The sequence below is a fragment of the Orycteropus afer genome, unplaced genomic scaffold (assembly GCF_000298275.1).
Source record: "Orycteropus afer afer isolate SDZICR_OR568_19922 unplaced genomic scaffold, OryAfe1.0 scaffold00112, whole genome shotgun sequence".
NCBI lineage: Eukaryota > Metazoa > Chordata > Mammalia > Tubulidentata > Orycteropodidae > Orycteropus > Orycteropus afer.
This window is the reverse complement of record NW_006921699.1, coordinates 551802-573998: the sequence shown is the minus strand read 5'-3', so window position 1 is coordinate 573998 and position 22197 is coordinate 551802. Positions and strand designations below refer to the sequence as shown.

The window sequence follows — 22197 nt, the reverse complement described above, 5'->3', positions numbered from 1 at the left end:
GAGGCAGTATCACTACGGAAGTAGGATTGCCCAACCTTCCTTCCAAGGAGTGGCTGGTGGGTTTGAACCGCCAGCCTTCTGGTTAGCAGTCAAGTCAGCAGCACCATGTAAATAAAGTACATGGAACTCTACACTGGGATTGGTTAGTTTTGTCATGCTGCCAGGCTTAAAATGAGCCCTCCTAGAGGCAGAAAGGGGGAATCTCACTGCCATCAAGAGAGAAGAGCTGGAGTTGGAGTGGAGCACACCACTGGACCTGAGATCCTTGCGTTGGACCTCCTTGGCAGAGATGTCCGGCTGAAAGACAGCGGCATTGGAACCTAGAGGCACGAGACAGAGTGGTGGGCTTACCCGGTCCATGGAGCGAGAAAGCTGAGTGCCTTTGAGCAGGAGACTTGCTGCAGAGTGGGGCACAGGTAGATGCATGTACCGGCAGAGCTAGAAGAGCTTTGTAACACTTGCCCAAGGGGCAAAGGCCAGGCCGAGAAGCCAGGGCCAGAGAGGGCATAGCAGGGAGGAGATGTCCTGATCGAAGAGTTGTATCCTGAGTGTGTTTCTGAACCTGGGTTGTAGCCTGTTACTTCCTTAATAAAACCCCATAATCATGAGTATTGTCTGTAAGTTCTGTGTGGCCACTGCAACAAATTCTCAAACCCAGCAGAGAAGTAGTGAGTGCTGTCGGAGGGACAATTGGTGTCAGAATTGGTAAAAGGCTAGAGGGTGGCAGCGTGTCTAGCCTCATAGGAATATGCCTTGGGCTGAGGCTGACTCTGCTTCCCCCTTGTGAGGCTGGAGGAGGTCAGAGGAAGATGTCATCCCCGCTTCCTTTTAGTACCTTTCCTGAATAATTCTCACCCCACCATATACAAATATATTTGTCTTATGAAAAGTCTTATTTCCAACCATCATTCTGAGTAGGCACTTGTTAAATTATAAAGTATATTATAAAGTTAAATACTGAAATTTCAGAAGTTTAAACGCCCTTGTACAGAGAAAAGTGATAAATTACTTTTGCATGATAGAAGCCGTAACTGCAATAAGAATGCTAAAAAGGTGCTCCACGTGAACTCCGGGAAATAATTCCTTGAAAGAGAAAAAACCCAGTGAATTGAAAGAAAGGAAAAACCAAACCAGGATCGAAAGAAAACATTTATTGAATCAAAATCAATACTTTCTTTTTTAATATCTACAAGCCAACACTGAACTCACTTTATTCAAGAATGAACACAATGTACAAAAAAAGTATGCTTATATTATAAAAATATGTCAATTTTTATCTTCTGGGCGTAAGCAGACCTCATTTTAAACAAAAATCAAGGCAAACTTGCTCTCTATAATGACACTGCTATAATTTAATAACAAATGTGAAACCTAATACTCACAAAGTATTTTTAAAGGCCCACTGATAACGCTGCCTTGGATATGCTGAACCCAAATTCCCACAGTGACCATTTCCACTTTATGCTCACTGGCACCACTTTGTGCCTGCATCTCAGAAAAGTACCTCCTTCCACAGAATGCAGATCACTGTTAACAGAATCCATATGATTAGTAAAATCCTCATTCAGTTTCCCTTGCTTAATAGCTGTTAACATGTATTTTGGCAAAGTATTAGCAGCCTGATGAATTCTGAGTTGAAAATCCTACTTATTTAATTAGCGTCCATTTAAAAATGAGATACCCTGTTACTGGGTGGTAAACGACCCTGTAAGATTTATAATCCGACTTATAATGTGGGAAAACTGCCTCCCCCCATACTCTCAAATATTCTCAAGCCTCCCTAAAAAATTTATGCCCAAGGGTAATATTCTTACATTTTTTGGTAGTTTTCTTATTTCTTGAATTTATTGGCACCTTTCCAGGAGCTCTGGCATGTGTTCGTGTGCACAGTGCAGCTACTGTGACTGGAGTTCTGGTGGCTACCTATCAGTTACAGGCTGAAGAGTCCAGCCTCAGCCTACCTGGGCCTACCTCCAACACTCGCCGGTATATTTGGTCCTTGGAGAAGCAAAAAGGATAGCAAATTGGAAAAAAAAAAGTATAAAATAAGGTAAAATCATAAACTGGGGAGAAGGGACCATAACTCCTTCTTGTTCCAGGAGTTATGTGAGAACTGCAAAACTTGTGCTAATTTAAAAATCAAAACAGAAGTAGACTAACCAGCAATCGTGCGGACAATGCCCATAAAATGCAATCCAAGAGCTTTCACCCAGCAGTGTCCCTGGCAGGAAATGGATTCTGGCTGGGCAGAATGGCAATGATACCCATGCAAATTCCAGAGCCACTGTCCATACAGTGAATTAATGACAAAAGCTGAATGAACGTTTCAAAGTTAACGACGGCAAAATACCTGTTTTGATTACTGAGCATGTGACCCCCAAGAGCCCAGGCGTTTTTCCTGACTGAGTCTCCCTGTGCTTGCAATTGACAACTATGAAGGCTCAAAATTGCAGAAAGACAAGGATAATCTGTGCCGACAGTATGAGGCAAATTACCTTCAAAAGAGTAAGAGAAATGCTTTCATGTTTTGCTTATAACCTAACATTTGTTCAGTTACCTTTCCCAAGAACTGAGACCAAGGTGAGGGGAAAGGGTTAAATAAAAGAAAGAAGAAGAAAAGAAAAGGATCACTATTTCAATCCAATTCTTCATTCAGTTACCTGATTCCTGATAGTCTCAACGAAGCCCTGTTTGATGCATGAAATGTGAATCCACCAAATGTAGTTAGACATGGCTGGACTAGACATGCGATTTAAATGTTACAGAAATATTTGAGATTGTGTAATGTTAAATGACATCTTCACAATTTGTGAAGGATAAACTTATTCTGGAACCTGAGCAAAGGCTTCTGACCAACGCCATAAAAAGTCACCGTACAGATTGTTCTCACCGGCAATGATTCAGCCAGGTCAGTGTGTTGCTCTTGGCAACTTCCCTGGCCCCCAAAATATGTGGACGACAGAAAGGCCAAAGACTCTGGCCTGTAGTTAGTAGCACAGGCTGGAAATTGAACACATTGCTACTGGGAACAATTAGATACTAACAATTAGATATTAAACATAAAATAAAAACAAGTAAAAATAAAAGAGAATGAGCACACAAACAAAGAAATAGGACGACGATGCTCAGAATCCGACTGGAGAGGATAACCACGACACTCAGATCCACACCGCAGCTCGCTCCCAGATCACACAGGTCCTTGCTCTCAAAATAAATATACTGAACATTTACAACAGAATGAATGCCTTATGAATGCAAGCTTTTCTTTTATTGCAATTCTAATCAAAAAGACCAAAAAGTCATACTTCTAAATAAGCTACAAGTTACCTCTTCCTGTGAAACCCGTGTGACTTGGTGCCACAGCTAAGCTTTCTCTATGTATAGCAGCAGTATCGCCAGCCCATGGCAGCAAAGACATTCTGATCCTGGCACTCTGTGGGCTCCTCTACAGCGCAACTCCCTAAAGGATGCCGAGATCTACTCTGCTGACATTTCAAATGAACAAAAAGATCATCATTGTGCTTGTGGGTCTCATACCTTCCAAAATATACATAAATAGTGACAGGTGGACAAAGACTAGCAGATCCTTGCTTATCAATAACGTCGTAAGGCGGAGGGCTGGAAGTGGAAAGAGAAATGTAGAACGTGGAAAACAGATTTCAAAATGGTGCTAGCTAGCATTCACAAAAAAAGATCATGCTAAGATCAGATCCATACTGATTTAAAAATTGAAAATTTAAGCCACAATCCAAAGAACTCTGTCCATGAGTCCAAAGGCATGCACGCCAGCTGAAGACAATGCAGTATTCATCCGATAACAGCTTCTTCAGAGCAGAACAGTAACGTATCACTGGAGTAATCACAAGGGGGTGAACAAGACGCCAGCACACTTCTTCTTCACAATTTAAAAAAGGGAAAGAAAAGAAAAGCAATCACAAGACAAAAAAATTAAAGAATAATGGAAAGAGATAATACAGAAATTCACAATGACCTATAAGACCAAGAGAAAGTCCAAATTATTTTTATACTTCAGGATTCATCCTTTTAAAGCTGTTTTTTTTTTTTTTTTAAATTAAAATGTTTATAATGAGAGATTGGTGAATTTTAACATAAAAAGACTTATCAATCAGTGATAAAATATAAAACTACTTCATTACTCATGAGAGGACCCACAGTCTATTTAAAGGACACATAGAAGCATCTTGTCACCAGAATCTCAGTCAAAGCCCCCTCTCCACCCAGATGCCTTAAAGCATGAAAGTTCTTCATGAGGAACTAAAACCAAGACTCCACTGCCATCAAGTCAATTCTGACTCATAGTGACCCCCACTGGGTTTTCAAGGTGGTACATATTTACAGAAGTAGATTGCCCCATCTTCCTCCTGCAGAGCAGCTGGTGGGTTTGAACTCCTGCCTCTGCTTATTAGCCAAATTCTCACCCACTATACCACCTGAGCTCCTTTTTATGAGGAAAGAGCAACCTAAAATTAATATTCAAAATACAGGAATTGCCTAGCATCACCCTTTGAAAGACATGGCTAAGTAAAGTTATTTCTGCCTTTTCCATTAAGTTCACAACTTAAAAATAAGTAAGTCAAAGAACCCCAATGCTTAACTAAGGCTATCTGTGGTGCTGGCTGTGCAAGGCCAGCCCTGAGGTACTCACGGGAGGCTCCCTGGGCTATCCGGCCTTTGTGTCCACGAGCTGCATCTGCACGTTGGCAGCCATGCCGCCTCCGTAGCCTCCCTTGGACTGCATCTGGTTCTGAATGGAGCTAACCTATAAGAAGACAAAAACAGAGTATGAAGTCAGGAACTAAGTCAAATGCAAATAAGAGGTTCTTTCCTCAGTTTAGTGGGTTGCTTTTCTTTAAGAAGGGCATTTCTTAAGAGTGCACTTACACTTTTGGGGGGTTAGAAGGGCAAATGGTGAGGTTAGTAATGGAAACATTTTTTTGGTCACAACTCCTTCTTCTCCCTACTTTCTCTACATCAGTTACTAAAAGAAAAACCTGCTTTATAATTCATAAGGCACTTGCTAACATTTCAACAACAATCAAAATACAAACTTAACTTTCTGTTCCTCAACCTCAAGACACCTCCCATACATGATCATCTCCATTAGACTAGAATCAGAAACAAGGAAAGAAGCATGAATGAAACTGGACCAGTCAGGGGTAAATCTTAAAAATCTATGTGGTAAAATGTACATACTTGATACAGTCTTAACATCATCTGATAACTGCAAAAGGAGTCTAAGAGTCCAAAGACTTGTACTGTCATACAGGTTTAGATATTAATATTATTCTCTCTGAATATCAGCCTTCATATCTGGGCTATTTTCTTATAGACTGAGATATATAAATGCTGAGTTATTTTCTTACTTTTTAAAATAGCCCCAGATTCTAGAATAGTACTGAATTCATAAGAGATACTCACCAGATGTTTGCTGAAACAAAGGCATGTAAAGCCATCTGCAAACTGTAAAGTCCTTTTATTGTATCATTACTATTCCAATCTTAATTGCTATAGACTGGAAGCAGTTGGGAAGCAGAATGAGATAATCAGGCTGGATAGTTTGAAAAATCAAGATGATTTTGGAGGTGATGTCCTAACAGAGAAGTCAGGAAGCCCTGGCCGTCTAGTGCAGTATCATACAGGCATCGGCTCAAAGGGCCCTTCACACTTCTACGACTCGGGGGGCTGGGGGAAGGGGGCATCCTCCATCCATTAATTTATCAGATACTTACTGAGCACTTATTGTCATATAAAGCATGATGTGCTAGGTGCTTAGGATGAATGATTCTGAATCAGTAAAGTAAAAAGACTTGCCTAAGTTATTTTTAGGAGCTCTGGTAGCATAGTGCCTAAAGTACTTGACTGCTAACCAGAAGGCTGGTGGTTCAAACCCACCAGCCACTCCTTGGAAGGAAGTCTGGGTAATCTCCTTCCGTTGTGATACTGCCTCGGAAACCCAAGGAGAGGTCGCTATGAGTTGGGTCCGACTCGACAGCACATAACAACAACAACAAGTTATTTTTGGAATAAAGCTGGATATGAATATATTTGAATAAAAGAGAAGGGCAAAACATAAAATATGTGTTTTATATGGATCCAAAAGAATTTAAATGAGAAAAAGTTTTAGCTCTAAAATGGGTACATTTTTAATGATCTGCTGATTTACTGATGTGGAACATCTTGCTCCAGTGTCATCAGATAATGAGGTGTTACTGCAACACCATCTACATTTAATACTGATCCTAGAGCTACTCTAGATGAAAGATTAAGAAAAAGAAATCTATAGGCCTACTTTTTAAGTGAACTTGCTCATTTAATGCACAGTGTGAGGAAGTCACAGCCTGCCACATGCTGCCAGTACTGTTACTATTTTCCCCTTTATAAGGAGCATCATGTTAAGCGGCACAAACTTGACCTCATGCCTGGTACCAACTAACTTCCCACCTAACACAACTTCTATAGCTTTCATAGATGTTTTATAGATATTTCAGGCCTATTTAAAAAGCAACAAAAACAACGTCACCTTAGTATTTTTACATCGTGTATCCTTAACATGATGTAGATTCTAAGAAGGAAAATAAGCATTGACATTGTTCAATTTCAAACTAAATGATCTAGTCTCTATACTAATAAGAAACTCCTTGGTACTGAGATGGAATGTGTATCAAGATGACGGATAGACAATATTTTAACGGTGCTGTTGTTAAGTGCCGTTGAGTTGGTGCTGACTCACAGCGACCCATGTACAACAGAACAAAACACTGCCTGGTCCTGTGCCAACTTCACAGTCCTTGCTACACCCGAGCCCATCGCTGCAGCCACTGTGTCAATCCATCTTGTTGAGGGCCTTCCCCTTTTTTAAGGACCCTCCACTTCACCAAGCATGATATCCTTCTCCAGGGAATGGTCCCTTCTCACAAATGATCAAAGTAGGTGATATGAAGTCTGGTTATTCTCACTTCCAAGAAGCATCCTGGCTGCAACTTCTTTCAGGACAGATTTGTTAGTGTTGAGATGGAATGTATTACTGTGATGGTGGATAGACAGTATTTTAACACAATGTTGTTGCTGTTGTTAAGGGTTTCTAACTTTTAACACAGAAGAGTTATATTACTGAAGGGTCACAAAATCTTTTCTGGGCAAGAAGTCAGTATGGAATGTACTCTTGGGAAGAACAAGATATTATATTTGAGGGGGAAGAAAGTATAAGTCATCTGTTTCACACACATCAAGTCATGTTCACAAATACTAGCTGCCTGTTTCCTAAGGCTAGATAACACTTAAGATAAAATATTTGCTCTGGATAAATGGCATTATCTGTTTATGGTTTTGTCTTATTTGTACTTAAATTGCAATGAAGAACATCGTTTCTCTCACTAGACCAGGCCTGTACACTTTAGAACTATCAGCGACCCACACAGCAACTGAACGTTCCCTGCCTAATGGCAAGAGCTCGGTGTTCTGTGGGGGTGGGGGTGCGGAGTATCCTATTCAAGACGACCAACTAACGCATGAGATGACTACAAAAAACCTGCTGAGAGACACATTCGGTTCTAAAGAGTGAAAACACTGCAGAAAATATGCCTTTCAGTAAGCAGAGAAGGCTGCCTAGAGACTGCAGGGGGGTACTCTACAGTAGCTGGGGTCCCACCTTGATCCTGCCTCTGAGCTGCGCTGAAGGAGCCGACATGGTAGCCCTGAGAAGTAGAGTTATAAAATTCTACCTAAATTTATGGCAAGCAAAAAAATTAAGTACACCAGTCACAGACATTTAGTTGAGGAAAAATGCCAGATAGGAATCTTAAAGGAAATTCTGAAAGGGTCATAAACAAGATTTAGAAGGTTGATTCTTCATATACAGGTAAATTTAAAAAAAAGAGAAGTGGAGAAAAAGACATTTATCAATGAGAAAGAAATTAAAATCCCACATATATAATAAATTTGAAACCACTCATTACATGTACAATGTAATAACCACAGTAACAAAACTAAAGGGTCCCCTTTGGTTTCTTTACTCCATGCTGATCCAGGAAACAAAAGCTATTGAATTTTATTTGGACAGGAATATGACACCTCTTATATTTCCACAAAAGCAGTCAAGTGAAACATAGTACTTTTCCTACAGATTTTAAACAAACAAGCTGTTTCCTTTCCAGGAAGCAACAAATGTCATTCCTTTGCTTACCTAGTAACTGCAGTGACAAACTTGTTTGTGGTATCCAGGATATCCATCTACCTATCTTAGAAGTTCCTGTTTTCTTGTGAAGTCTGTTGTTAATGCTGTCCAGTAAGTGAGTATACAATGGGTCACGATTTGTGTTTACAAAGCCTTACTGGCTTTCTGTTCCCAAGCACTTTGGGGATAATGTAGACACACACACCCGCTTACTTCAAAAACAGGGAACCAGAAACCCTTGGTGTTTAGTGGCGTAAGGGCAAAAGTGAGGCAGAGTCACCCCAAGAATCCCCATCTGGTGGTGCTTCTGTAATACTACACTACCAAAACCAAACCAAACGCACTGCCGTTAAGTCGGACCTGACTCATAGCGACTGACCCCTCCCTTGGGTTTCCGAGGCGGTCTCGCTATGGAAGTAGATTGCCCAACCTTCCTTCTGAGGAGTGGCTGGTGGTTTGAACTGCCAGCCTTCTGGTTTGAAGTCAAATGCCTTAGGTACTACACCACCAGAGCTCTTAGATGAAAAAATATGAGCTCCAGTGTCACTGTGGGTTAAGGCATTTGGCTGCTAATAAGCAGAAAGCTGGTGGTTCAAACCCACCAGCTGTTCCATGGGAGGAAGATGAGGCAATCTACTCTGTAAAGACATGTTGTTGCTGTTATGTGCAGTCGAGTCAGATCCAACTCATAGACCCCTCCTTGGGTTTCTGGGGCAGTATCACTACAGAAGCAGATTGCCCAACCTTCCTTTCAAACTGTAAAGACATACATCCTTGGAAACCCTGTGGGGGTCACTATGAGTCAGAATCGACTGGATGGCAGTTGCTTTGGTTTTGGGTTTAGATGAAGATTATGGAATAAAAGAGGTCAGCTGAGTAAATCTAAATCTGTTCTGAAATTCACTGAAACCTCTATCTAAAAGACAACAAATGGGTTTCCTTCCTTACTCCTAGTTCTTCATAGCCTGACAATATGACAGATCTTTGCTACCTTGCCCTAAAGGAGTATGTGCAAATTCGAATCCTCAGCTTAGTGAGCAAGAACTTACAGTATAGTAATAAATAAATAACGTGGCAAATGACTATTTTAGATGAAAAAATAATTTTTCATCATTCACGTCAATGCTCACATTATATATTCATACTTGATGTCAATAAATTCATTTAGCACAGTGTTACCATTAAAAACATGCATATATCAGTCTCACAATGTATGACTATGGTCCACGACCCAATCTGCATGATCCACCCACATACTTACAGAGTTCATCCCACTGAACAGGTCTCCTGATCCTACATGAGCCGTGTGTACAAAGTTTGTTGGCTCTCCAATCATACTTCGGTCAATCCGCCTTCGTCTTTTCTAAAATATGGGGAATAACATGATGAAAAATTGATCATTATTATATATTAACAAAAGATCTCTGATGGATTTATGCACTATGAATGGTAACTTCATTTAATAATATAATAAATTTGCCCAGGACACAAAAATCCTAACTCTTGACTTGTTACAATTACCTTTTATGATGAAATCCCCAGAGGAAATATACATATACACACAAGAAAATGATAAAACAAAATAATAGATTAGTATTTAGAACTTAAAATATTATTTGATCTAGCTTTGGCCATCCACATATTTATATAATAATCACTCTTTTAAAAGTGTTTTTTTTTTTTCACTCTTTAAAAACAGAGGCAAATGTGAAAATATCATTAGTCACCAATTATCATTAGCAATGAATACAGTGAGACTTGAACATAATGTTCTGATTTTAAACATTGCTTTCTACCTTTCATCATTAAAAAAACTGATTGTATTTTGATGTAATGTCATTACTTGCAGTGCAGTCAACTATCCTGCCATACTGGAATGAACCTCGCAGTCAGCCACCCTGCACAGGGGAGATGTGGTCTTAGTCTAGTCACTGTTTTCTGGTCTGTTCAGCCTGGTAAGGAAGCACTAGTGCAAACTCAATCAATGAGGGGGAGGGGGCTTCTTAACTCTTCCACATCCTTGACAACCACCCTTAAAACTGTACTAGTCTCTGTTTCCCAGTAAATTAGGTCCTCACTAGAGTTCCTGCCCGTCACTGTGCCCAACCACCTCATCCGAGGTACTGCTATACACTGCTGCGGTGTTTCACAGATCATCTGAGATTTTTCCAGAGATGCTTGTTATCTCATGTTAGACCCAAGTTTTCCATGACCCCACAGATACTGCAGTCCAACAGCAGAGGCCAGCCGCATGGGCTGGGTTGCTGTTCTAACACCAGCTGTGCTCATCCTGGCTTACTCTTCCTCAGCAGTCTACTGCTCCTGAAATGGCAGCTTGCATCAAAATGAAAGCAAGTTATAAACTTGTTGGATTAGGTTATCTTTAAACACAGTATTTTATGTTTACATCTACTGAAATGTTAGTATGCTCTTGATAAACCCAAAAAATGTATCAAGATAGATCCAACTGACAGCTCTTTGGGGTTAGAATATGATTTTCCAAAAGTCACAAAAACAAAGAGTTCTTGTGCATATTTAAAAAATCAGTATACTAGTTACTTTAGTAACAGCATACTATTTCAGCACTTCTCTAACTTGTTTTTATTCAAATGCTTTTGCCTTATCAATATAACAACTCACACCAAACCCAACTCAATCCACTGCCATCAAGTCGATTCCGACTCCTAGTGACCGTGCAGGACAGAGTAGAACTGCCTCATGGGGTTTCCAGGGCTGTAAATCTTTACAGAAGCAGACCACCTCACCTTTTCCTGCAGAGTGGCCGACCTTCTGGTTAGCAGCCCAATGCTTTAACCACAGTGCCACCAGAGCTCTAAGGTCATAAGCTAGTTTAATTAGCATTTCCTAAATTAATTTAACAATCTTGCTTTATGCTTTCTTTTTTACTCTTCCTTGGATATTTTTTCATACTCAAATATTCTTAATATTCCTCAAGAACATTTTTTAAGAGAAAGTAAAAACTATCTCCCCCAATGCCTGTTAACTTTGTTTTACCGCCTTCCAGACTTTTCTCTATGAATTTAAATAGCCCTGTATCTACACACAGTGGAGTCCCTGGGTGGTATAAACAGTTAAGAGTCCACTCATAGGTACCTCAGAAGAACGGCCTAGAAATCAGCTTCTGAAAAAATCAGCCATTAAAAACCCTATGAAGTACAGTGCCACTTTGACTCCACAGCAACTATGCTTTGTTTCTTTGAAAAAATTAGATATTCATCCACAAATAAAAATACTAACATGATAGTAACTTTCCTCATCAATTCACAGACTTACAAGGAGAGGAAATAAAACCCAACTTACACACTTAAAGAAACAAGAGTTTATACATACTTACACACATACACACATATTCATCCCTCTTTATGCATTTATTTAATATAAATAAAAATTATTTGTTTGTTAGTTTGGCATGTTGTTGTTATTTGCCATTGAGTCGGCCCCGATTCATAGCGACCCCTCCTTGGGTTTCCGAGGCAGTATCGCTATGGAAGTAGGAATGCCCAACTCTCCTTCCGAGGAGCGGCTGGTGGGTTTGAACCGCCAGCCTTCTGGTTAGCAGTCAAGTGCCTTAGGCACTATGCTACCAGAGCTCCTAGGCTTTGTAATAGTCTCATATAATTGTATTGATTTCTTTCAGTTGCTAGGGATTCATTTACTTACTTTTTTCATCTTCTGAAAGAACTAGCTTTAGTTTTATGAATTCCACTATCAATATTCTTTTATAATAAATTTTTACTTTTATAAATTTTATTGCACTTTTCCTAGTTTTTAAAGTAAAATACTTCTTTTTTTTTTTTTTTCTGGCTTTCTTGTTTAATTAGGTACACATTTTGGTATGAGTATGTATTTAACTTCATCTTGTAAGTTTTATTGAGAAGTTCTGTCTCCCATTATTTCTAAGTAACACAATTTTAATTTTGATTTGCTAATTTAAGGATTTAAAAAATAGCTTCCCCCCCACCAAATTGTGATTTGGGTGAAAGTTCACAGAGCAAATTCACTTTCCATACAGCAGCTCACATACACTTTGTCTCATGACATTGACTATAATTTACCCCAATGCAACAGCTCCCCTCCCACTTCCTCCCCATAGCTACCTCTTCCCAGTGTCCATCTATCTGTGCACTCCTGACCCGAGCTATGTCCCTGTGCATACAGCCCTTCTATTCTACCATGACTGATCTTTCCAAGAAGTGTATCTACCTGGTACATAGATACAGTAAACAGATACAGTAAATGTTCAGCTCATATGCCTGTCTTTTGTTTGGCTAGAAGCCACAGGAGTGCGTTCAGTTCCAGACCTGAAGGACAGCTAGGGGCCACAGTCTTAGGGGTTCCATCAGGCTCTATCAGACCAGCAAACCTGGTCCCTTTTTATTTTTTTTAAATAATTTTGAGTTTTGTTCCACATGGCTCTCCCACTCTATCCAGGATCTCCTACATAGATCCCCCTCTGAGTGGTTGACAGTGGTAGCCAGGCACCATCTACTTCTGGTCTCTTAGTCGTATACGCTGAGGACTGCACGGTGTACCAGTCCCTTGGACTAACTGCTTCCATGAATGTTTGGTTTTCTTCATTCTTCTTTGCTCTGGACAAGAAGAGACCCACAGTTGCATCTAGATAGCTGCTTGCAAGCTTTTAAGATCCTAGTTGCTACCTGCCAAAGTAGGATGTAGAACAATGCTTTGTGTAGTATGTTATGTCAATTGAGCTTGATGTTCCCTGGGACTATGGTCCTGGGCCCACAGGTCCAGTGACTCATTCCCTCTGGGTAGAAAAATAGCTTCTTTTTAAGATCATAAGAAGGACCGACCAGGCTTATTGGTCTGACAGAGACTGGTGAAATCCCTGAGCCTGTGGCCCCAAGTCACCTTCAGGCCTGGAAATGAACTCACTCCTGTGGGTTGACTTCCAGCCAAACAAGAGACAGGCCTACGAGCTCAATATTTACATCAGGTAGGGACAATCCTTAGAATAATCAACCATGGGAGATCAAAAAGGCAGTATTTTCCCTGGGAGAAAGCTCAGAGAAATGCATAGTAAAGAAAGATACAGGGAAAAGGTAATCACAGGGAAGAAGCAAGAAGAGAGCTGTTACATTATGGGGATTGCAATCAATGTCACAAACCAAAATGTGTATGAACTATTAAATGGAAAAAGAATTTGCTCTGTAAACTTTCACATAAATCACAAATAAAAAAATAGTTTATTTCCCAAGTGGTTCATTCTCTCTTTCTTTCCTGGTAATCTATAATCATTGGGTAACTTTTGTACTGTATTGCCACAGGGTATGATGTGAAAAATCTCTGATTTAGGGAATATACTAAGATTTTGTGGACATGCCTTAATTTGCAGAATTCTCTTTCTATTCCTTTCCATTATTTCCCCCCATACTGGAATTGAGAAAGTTCTACATAATTTCCACATATGTTAACTCAAACATATACCTTTATCAAATTATTGCCTCTCCATTCCTACTCTACCTCCTGTTAATGACCAAACTGAGACTTTTAGTACAACTTTAGTCTTTACTTTGCCCCACCTCAACTTCTGGGTTTTATTTATTATCATCTAAAATTAACTTTCAATCTGTTATTTTATTCTTACTATTTAAAGTAATGCAGCATATCCTCTAATGCATGAGCATGGCATCAACGTCATTTAGACTTAACTATAAATTTACCTGATTCATTGTTTACTACTCCTTCACATTCCTCTCACACCTGTCGATCTTCTTCTGATTAAATTTCATTTTGTTAGGTTCTTCCTTAGCGAACTGGCTTAGAAATAATCAAAGAAGATAAGCTACTGGAACTTTTGGAAAAAAAAAAAAAGACTTTGCTCTGACATATCATGCTTGGGGGTTAAGATTTTTGGATTGCAGTTCTATTTTTCCTCAGGGTCAGTATACTCTTTCAGACTTGTAAGCTTTTGCACATCAGAAGCCAAAAGCAAGCCTGATGTTTTTCCTGTGAAATATCTATTTTCTTCATTCTCAAGTTCGGTGATGACACAGGGCTACTTTTAAGTTTGTTGTTTTTTCTTTCCAATGATTTCTAGTTTTATTGAGAAGTTCTCATATTTTCCATTATTTCTAAGTAATACAATTGCAATTTGATTTTTGGTATGGCACATGGTGATACTTATCTATCTGGAAACAGGTTTTTCTACATCTTAGTAGTTTTCTTCTATTATTTCTTTGATATTGCTCCCTGTGTTCCTTTTTGTTTGCTATTCCTGAAGCTCCTGTTATATGGATATTTGATGATCTATGTCCTATACAGGAGCTCTGGTAGCACAGTGCCTAAGGCACTTGACTGCTAACCAGAAGGCTGGCGGTTCAAACCCACCAGCCACTCCTCGGAAGGAAGACTGGGCAATCTACTTCCGTAGTGATACTGCTTTGGCAACCCAAGGAGGGGTCGCTATGAGTCAGGGCTGACTCGATGGCACATAACAACAACAACAACAACGTCCTATATATGTGAACACCATATGCATATTGTGTATTTATCTAAAAGGATCTCTGGTGGTACAGTGCCTAAGGAATCTGACTGCTAATAAGAATGCTGACAGAACCCACCAGCTGCTCCGCAGAAGTGGTGGAGTGATTAAGGCAATGGGCCGCTAACCGATAGGTCAGTGGTTTGAACCTACCAGCCACTCTGTGGGAGACAGATGGGGCAGACCGCTTCCATGAAAATTTATAGCCTTGGACACACAATGGGGGTCACTATGAGTTGGTGTCTTGGCTCCTTAGTGCTGCTATAACAGACATACCACAAGTGGACAGCTTTAACAAACAGGGATTTGTTCTTATAGCTTAGGAGGCTAGAAGCCCGAGTTTGAAGTGACAGCTCTAGGGGCTGGGTGAAGGTCCCTCAACCTTGGGCTTTAGCTCTGCCTCCTGTTCTAGGCCCAATAGAGCTGGAGGTTTTTTCTGACTCATGCAGCTACTGGCTGCTGAGGCTGCTGAACCCACTGGATAGAGACTCAGCTAAAAGCAGGATCCAAGCATGCCAAAAAGCTAGAGGCCGTTCTCAAAGCCTCTCCTTATATACTGGAAGCAGGCCACACCTCAAAGCCAACTACATAGCTGCTCCTAGCAGATTTTACCACGGAGATGATTACAATCTTATTATGAGGAATCACTATGTCCCGCTGCCCAGCCACTCAAAACTACAGCCAAGTTGACATACAACCTTCACTACCACTGTCACAACTCAATGGCAGTGAGTTTGGTTCTTTGGTTTTGTATGCAGAAAACTGTCCAGCAGGGTTTTCAAGGCTGTGACCTTCTGGAAGCAGATAGATCATCAGGTGCCTCTGAGTGGGTTTGAACCCCCAACCTTTCAGTTAGTAGTCAAGGAATTTATATTTTTATGAATGATTTTCTTATCTCTTTATAATTTCATTGTACTGAAAAATGACTCCACTTGATCTTAAGGATACCACAACCTTTTTTTTTTAAAGACCAGATAGTAAATATTTTTGGTTTGCAGACCATATAGTCTCTGTTGCAACTACTCAACTCTGCTGTTGTAGTGCGAGAAAACAGTCACAGATGATACATAATCAAACGAGAGTGGCTGTGTTCCAGTAAAAACTTACTTACAAAAGTACTTGGCAGAATGTAATTAATGTCCTTAAATTGTACAATAAAAATTGTTGAATTGGCAAATGTTTTATTACATATACTTTCACCACACACACACACACAAACCGTGTAAAAACAAGCAAGCCAGATAGGTAGCAGGCTGGGTGTGGCCCATGACCAACAGTTCGCTAAAGTCTGCTTTAGATCAGTGATTTTTTCTAGCACTAGTACCAAAGATGGGAGCTCTTGTAGCATAGTGCCTAAGGCACTTGACTGCTAACCAGAAGCCCTGGTGGTTCAAATCCACCAGCCACTCCTCGGAAGGAAGATGGGGCAATCTACTTCCGTACTGATACTGCCTCCAAAACCCAAGGAGGGGTCGCTATGAGTCAGGTCTGACTCGACGGCACATAACAACAACAACAAAGTAACACAGAATGTTATTCACCAATTATGATTATATTTCAGGAGTTCTTTCTTATTACCAGATCATGTAGCAACATTATCAAATCTTTTTGAGAATTTTTATTATAGGTTTTCTTTTCTCTCTCTCAAAACTGTCTACTGTGTGAATTTGTAATATTAGGGAGCAAAATATCATCATTCCTTTACTTCTTCAAATTGAGTTGCTTCAAGTCTTCCCTAAATGGTTGAGGAGAAATTCAACCTGTTTTTTAGGGCCCTGCTCTATGGGATCATATCAATATTTCAGGTTACAATGACGTTAGAAAACCAAGTGAGGGCTCAGATCATTTGTCTATGGTCTTTAACTTTTGTACTTTATTTGCAGTGTGCTGGTTTCCTGATACTTTTTTCTTGCCTGTTGCTGGTTAGATGCTGTATACAAAGTCTCCCGAACCATAACTGGACACTTGATGACCCACCTAAAAACCAAACCAAATCCACTGCCATCGAGTTGACTCTGACTTACAGTGACCCCCACTGGGTTTCTGAGGCAGCACATCTTTACAGAAGTAGACTGCCCCATCTTCCTTCCATGGATTGGCTGGTAGGTTTGAACCTCCAGCCTTCTGGTTAGCAATCAAATGCACTGCGAGTAGCTATGCCTTTCTTTCTCCTTGATTATATAGTTATATTTCCTTTAAATGTGCCTTATTATAAAGCTATTTATGTTTGTTCAGATGGCACAAATCGATCTGTGCCATCAGAAGATGTGAATTTTCTCAGCCCCCACGCAGGAAAAATTGTTGGAGCCCTTTCACCAGTAAGACACCTACTGAAGGGTAGACATGGAGGCTACTTGGGTCTTGGCACACTCCAGATGTGAACAGAAAAGGGTAAGCCTCTCGGTTAAATAGAAAGGGTAGCAGTTAAGTTCCACGGGACAGTGGCACTAGAAGGACTGCAATTTTTCTAAGGTCTTGTGCAGCCAACCTGCAGGGACAACTGCTTCTCATGTGCAGAGGGAAGCCATGGGTTCAGCAGGAGGGCCTCCTGAGCAGGCAAGGGACTGGTGTATTTTCAAGAATCAGGACTACTTCCAGGCCACTGGAATCTTGACCCTCCTTTGCCCTGGGAACACGCAGAAGCAACGTCTAACAACTCTGAATCTGCATCATGTCCTCCAGAAGTCTGTCTGGGGATTAGCACGAAGCTACTTTGCCTACATCTGCATGTTAACTGTTATAGCCATCAAGTTGCTGCAGGATGGTGTTGGTAGAAAACTCACCATGATGCACTCAAGGCACCACCCATCCCACCAAGAAACTGTTTCTTGAATGAATTAATGAATGAATTCTACTTGTTTGTTGGTCTGTCTTTACATCAATGTGCCCGTGAAAGAGGGGTATTAATATTAGCACACACTCATAAATAATGATATTGTTGGGTGCTGTCAAGTCAATACCGACTAATGGCAATCCCGTGTGATAGAGTAGAAGTGCCCCATTCGGTTTCCTAGGATGCAATCTTTATGAGAGCAGATTTTTCTCACTGAGTGGCTGGTGGGCTTGAACCACTGACTTTTCAGTTAGCAGCTATGAGCTTAACTATTGTGTCACCTAATAATAATATAACAAACACTTATTCCAATTAATGAAGGAGATTTTACAAAAGCAGGTAACAAAATGGGTTCAAAAGATGCTAGGCATATATTAAGATGTAGGGAAGTTAAAGGAAGACTTTAGCTTACTTCTATTACAATGATCACATTTGGCCATGAATTTATGTATCTGAAAGTAGTGAATATGACACGAACTTTAGTGAACTGGGAGTCAGACTTTCAGTACTGAAGGGTCTTTGCCCCATCTAATCTAACGTTTTTTGTAGATATGAATGTAGAAGTTTCCCATCCTTCCTTCATGGCTGTCCAAGAACTGAAAGGACTGTGCTGCACAGTAAAGAGTAGAGCGACATAAGATGAAAGTGGAGGAGGCGGCAAGAACCAGATCACGTAGGCTTTGTACTCAATGTAAAGGACTGAAGTGTACTGTTCTGGTTACCTCTGTGCTGCTCTGACAAGAATATAACACAAATGGGATGGCCTTAACAAACAGGAGTTTATGCTTCTAAAATCTGGAGGCTTTAAGTCCAAGTTCAAAGTGCCAGGCTCTAGGGGCTGTGTGGAAGCCCCTCGACCTTGGGCTTCAGCTCTGCCTTCTGCTCCCAGCCCACTGGAGCTAGAGGCTTTCTCTTCACTCAAGGCAGCTACTGGCTGCTGAGGATAACAAGCCCAAGGTCGACAAATAAAATGTCACAGTCCCGATGTTACCAAACCACATGGCAGGTCATTAACTCAAGTCCATTGTAAGTCCCAAGATAGGGAGAGCTTGGCAGGCTGCTGAACAATGGCATGGCTGCACGCAGGGTCCAAGTGTGCCACAAGCTAGAGACCATTCCCCAAAGCTTCTCCTTATATACAGGTAGTAGACCACATTCCCTAAGCTGCTCACAATAGATCCCACCATGGAGTTGATTACCAGTCTCATCATGGGGAATACTACATCTAGCTGCCCAGCCACTCAACCAGGCCCAGCCAAGTTGACACACAAACTGACCTATCACATGGACATCCTCCCAAAAGCAAGGAGAAATCACTGGAATGCTTTTAAAGCAGGGGAATGACATGATTAAATGTGTGTAAAAAGGTTAGGCCACAATAGCTACCGATGGAAAATGGGCTGGTGGGGAACAAAAGAAGTTATTATGCAGGTGGAAAAAAAGATTACTTGCTTTTTTTCAAACAGCAGAGACAGAAGGAAGGGGACAGAGACAAAAAGTGTTCATTAATATTTCTGATTTGAATGGGGTGTATGTAGTTCACTGGGTTATAGATAATACTGGAGGAGGGAACAGCTTGAGGGAGAAAATGAAAGACTCCATTTTAGGCTTGCTGATTTTGAGGTATCCATGATACGTTCAGGTAGGAAAGTTGAATATCTGGATATAGAGTTCTGAAAGAGACTAAACTAGAGAGAAGAAACGGAGAGTACCAGTATAACAAGTCTGTAGGGGTTAATGAGCTTTCCTATGGAGAAAACTGAACAGAGGAACGCTAAGTTTCCAAGCTTGGGTGGAGGAAAATAAGCCATCGAGGAGGCTGAAAAGAAAGAGACTGAAACTAGAAGGAAAACCAGGAGTGTCGTATCAATAGAGTCAAGAAGGGAGCAGGCAACAGAGTTGAAAGCTGGTGTACGTTCAGTTAGGATGAATGCTGGCACGTGCTCCCTGGACTCAGCACTGCAGCTCAGTGCAGCAGTAAGAGTGGAAAACACACGAGAGCGCACTGAGGAGTAGCTGGGAGGTGATGCATCAACCACAGAAAACTATGGCCTCCCGGACAGGGAGAAGAGAGAGACAGCAGCAGAAGGCAGAAGAAATGAAGACAGATTTCTTTGCCTTCCTTTGTGACAAGAGCGACACTTGCTCATAATTAACTTCTGATGGGAAAGATCCAATCAAAGAGGAGAGACTGAAGGCAAAGCAAATGAAAGGATCATCAACATAAGATTCCAGAGGAGGCAGAAAAGAGGAGACCCAGAACACGGGCTGGGCATTCATTACACTCCTTTAACATTGCATCCTTAGTGACTCAAACACCGAGATCGTAAGGATAATGAAACATTTTAAAATGAAAAACTTAACATTTTACAGGCATAATGTGGACATTTAAAAAATAACATACTTTTTTTTGGTGTGTGTGCTGTACCAATAATACAAGATCGAGACAAGATTTCAATCACGGGCAACAGGGGAATTCCAGAGCTAGGCCTGTGCAAAGACAAACAGGAAGTGGTGCATTCTGCCGTGATGTGCATTAACCTTTGTCAGAAGCAAAAAAGAGTCACCGTTTTTCCTGGAAACATCCTTTATCCTTTACAGGGAACTTTGTGCAGACTGTCAACATCTGAATACTTCTTGTTAACTGTTATTGTGTAGAAGGTCAAAGACTCGAGGGAGCACAGAAGAATGATTAGTTGTGTCAGGGTGGAGGGGATTAAAGGAGAGGTCCCCTCCCACGACGTATCTAGAGAGAATTATTTGCCCTTACAATAAAATCATTATTAAAGATCATGAACTAATAGTTTGGAGTAGATGAAAGAAGAAATTGAAAGGTTAATCTCAGAGGTTTTGTGGCTATATGCACTGTGTTTGAATCCTGATCTGAACAAACTATAAAGATACATTTATGGGACAATGGTAAAATTGAAAAAGACTGGATAGTAGATGATAAGGCATTATTAATTTATTCTTGCGTGTAGTTATCTTTTGTAAAAAGTCCTTGATGAGTAATAAAAAGGTGTGAATTGGTATGTGTTACAACTTGACTGCTAACCAGAAGGCTGGCGGTTCAAACCCACCAGCCACTCCTTGGATGGAAGGTTGGGCAATCTACTTCCATAGTGATACTGCCTCAGCAACCCAAGGAGGGGTCGCTATGAGTCAGGGCCAACTTGACGGCACATAACAACAACAACAACATGGACAGATCTCAAAACGATTCTGCTGAGTAAGAGAAACCAGACAAAAAAGGTTCATACTCAAAATCAAAATCATTTGGAGGGGAAAAAAAAAGAGGGGGGGACCAGGTTTGCTGGTCCAATAGAGCCTGGTGGAACCATTGAGACTATGGCCCCTAGCTGCCCTTCAGGTCTGGAATTGAACCCACACCTGTGGTTACCAGCCAAACAAAAGACATATGAGTTAAACATCTACCTCAAGTAGATACACTCCTTGAAGAGAACAATCATGGGAGAAAGAAGGGCTGCTTATGCACAGGAAGACAGCTCAGGGGGCAAGAGTGTATGGAGGGATGGACACTGGGAAGAGGTAACTATGGGGAGGAAGTGGGAAAGAAGCTGTTGCATTGTGGTAAACTGTGGTCAATGACATGAGACAAAGTATATGTCAACTGCTGTATGGAAAGTGAATTGCTCTGTAAATATTCACCCAAATCACAATTAAAAAAAAAAAGGTTCATACTATATGATTCCATTTACATAACATTCTAGGAAATGTACATTAATGAGATCCGTGGTTGCCTGTGGAAGGCGGTAGGGGTGAGGGACAGAAAGATATTCAAGCGGCACGAGGAACCTCAGGGATGATGAATACGCTCACTCTTGATTATAGCGGTGATTTCATCGACATGTCAAAACTTACCAAATCATACACTTTACATGTGTGTTTACTGTATGTCAACTACACTTCATTACAGTTTTTTTTTTTTTTTAATCTTTATATCTTAGGAGATAAATACTGAGAACATTTTTTGGATGAAATGTTACGGCTAAAATTTCTTTTGAAATGATCCAATTGAGGAGTACAGATGAAATAAGATGCCCCCACACTGATAACTGTTGAAACTGGGTGCTGTGTAGAGCTGACAATTTTTATAATATAAAGTTCTTAAAAAGATGTAATTCATTTAATTTCCTCTGGCTCTTACTAAAATAAAACAAAACTCACTGCCATCGAGTCAATTCTGATTCATAGTGACCCCCTTACAGTCTTATATAATACCTTCCTACTGGGTACTTGTGTACTTTAACTATGTGAAGCATAGTGTGACACAGGTATGAGTAATAAACTATGTTTAATTAATTGATTGCCATTAGAATTTTACCTTGTCCTCATTCTTTCTCATGCCCTACAATTCTAAAATAATTCCCTACTCAGTTTGTGTCCTCCTCTCCAAACTATCAGAAGACATCGTGCATACCACTGTATTTTTACAAAGAGATTGCTGAAGAAGGAATAAGGAATTCAATACCGTTTACAATAGCTACCAAAAAAATAAAATACTTGGGAATAAATCTTACCAAGGACACAAAAGACCTCTACAAAGAAAACCATAAAAAACTACTTCAAGAAACCATAAGAGAACTACATAAATGGAAGAACATCCCATGCTCGTGAATAGGA

The 22197-nt window shown here is 40.5% G+C and overlaps 1 protein-coding gene across 1 annotated transcript in view; it reads right to left on the bottom strand.

Annotated features, from left to right (window-relative positions):
- Window positions 1-4681: 4681 nt before the first annotated feature.
- Window positions 4682-22197, bottom strand: part of CDC42SE2 (CDC42 small effector 2) — a 54587-nt gene continuing 37071 nt past the window's right edge. Inside the window, exons 2-3 of the mRNA XM_007943717.2 lie at window positions 9456-9557; window positions 4682-4780 (exon numbers count right to left, since the gene is read on the bottom strand). Coding sequence (XP_007941908.1) covers window positions 4682-4780; window positions 9456-9557 — 201 coding nt within the window. The remainder of the gene's footprint in view (window positions 4781-9455; window positions 9558-22197) is intronic.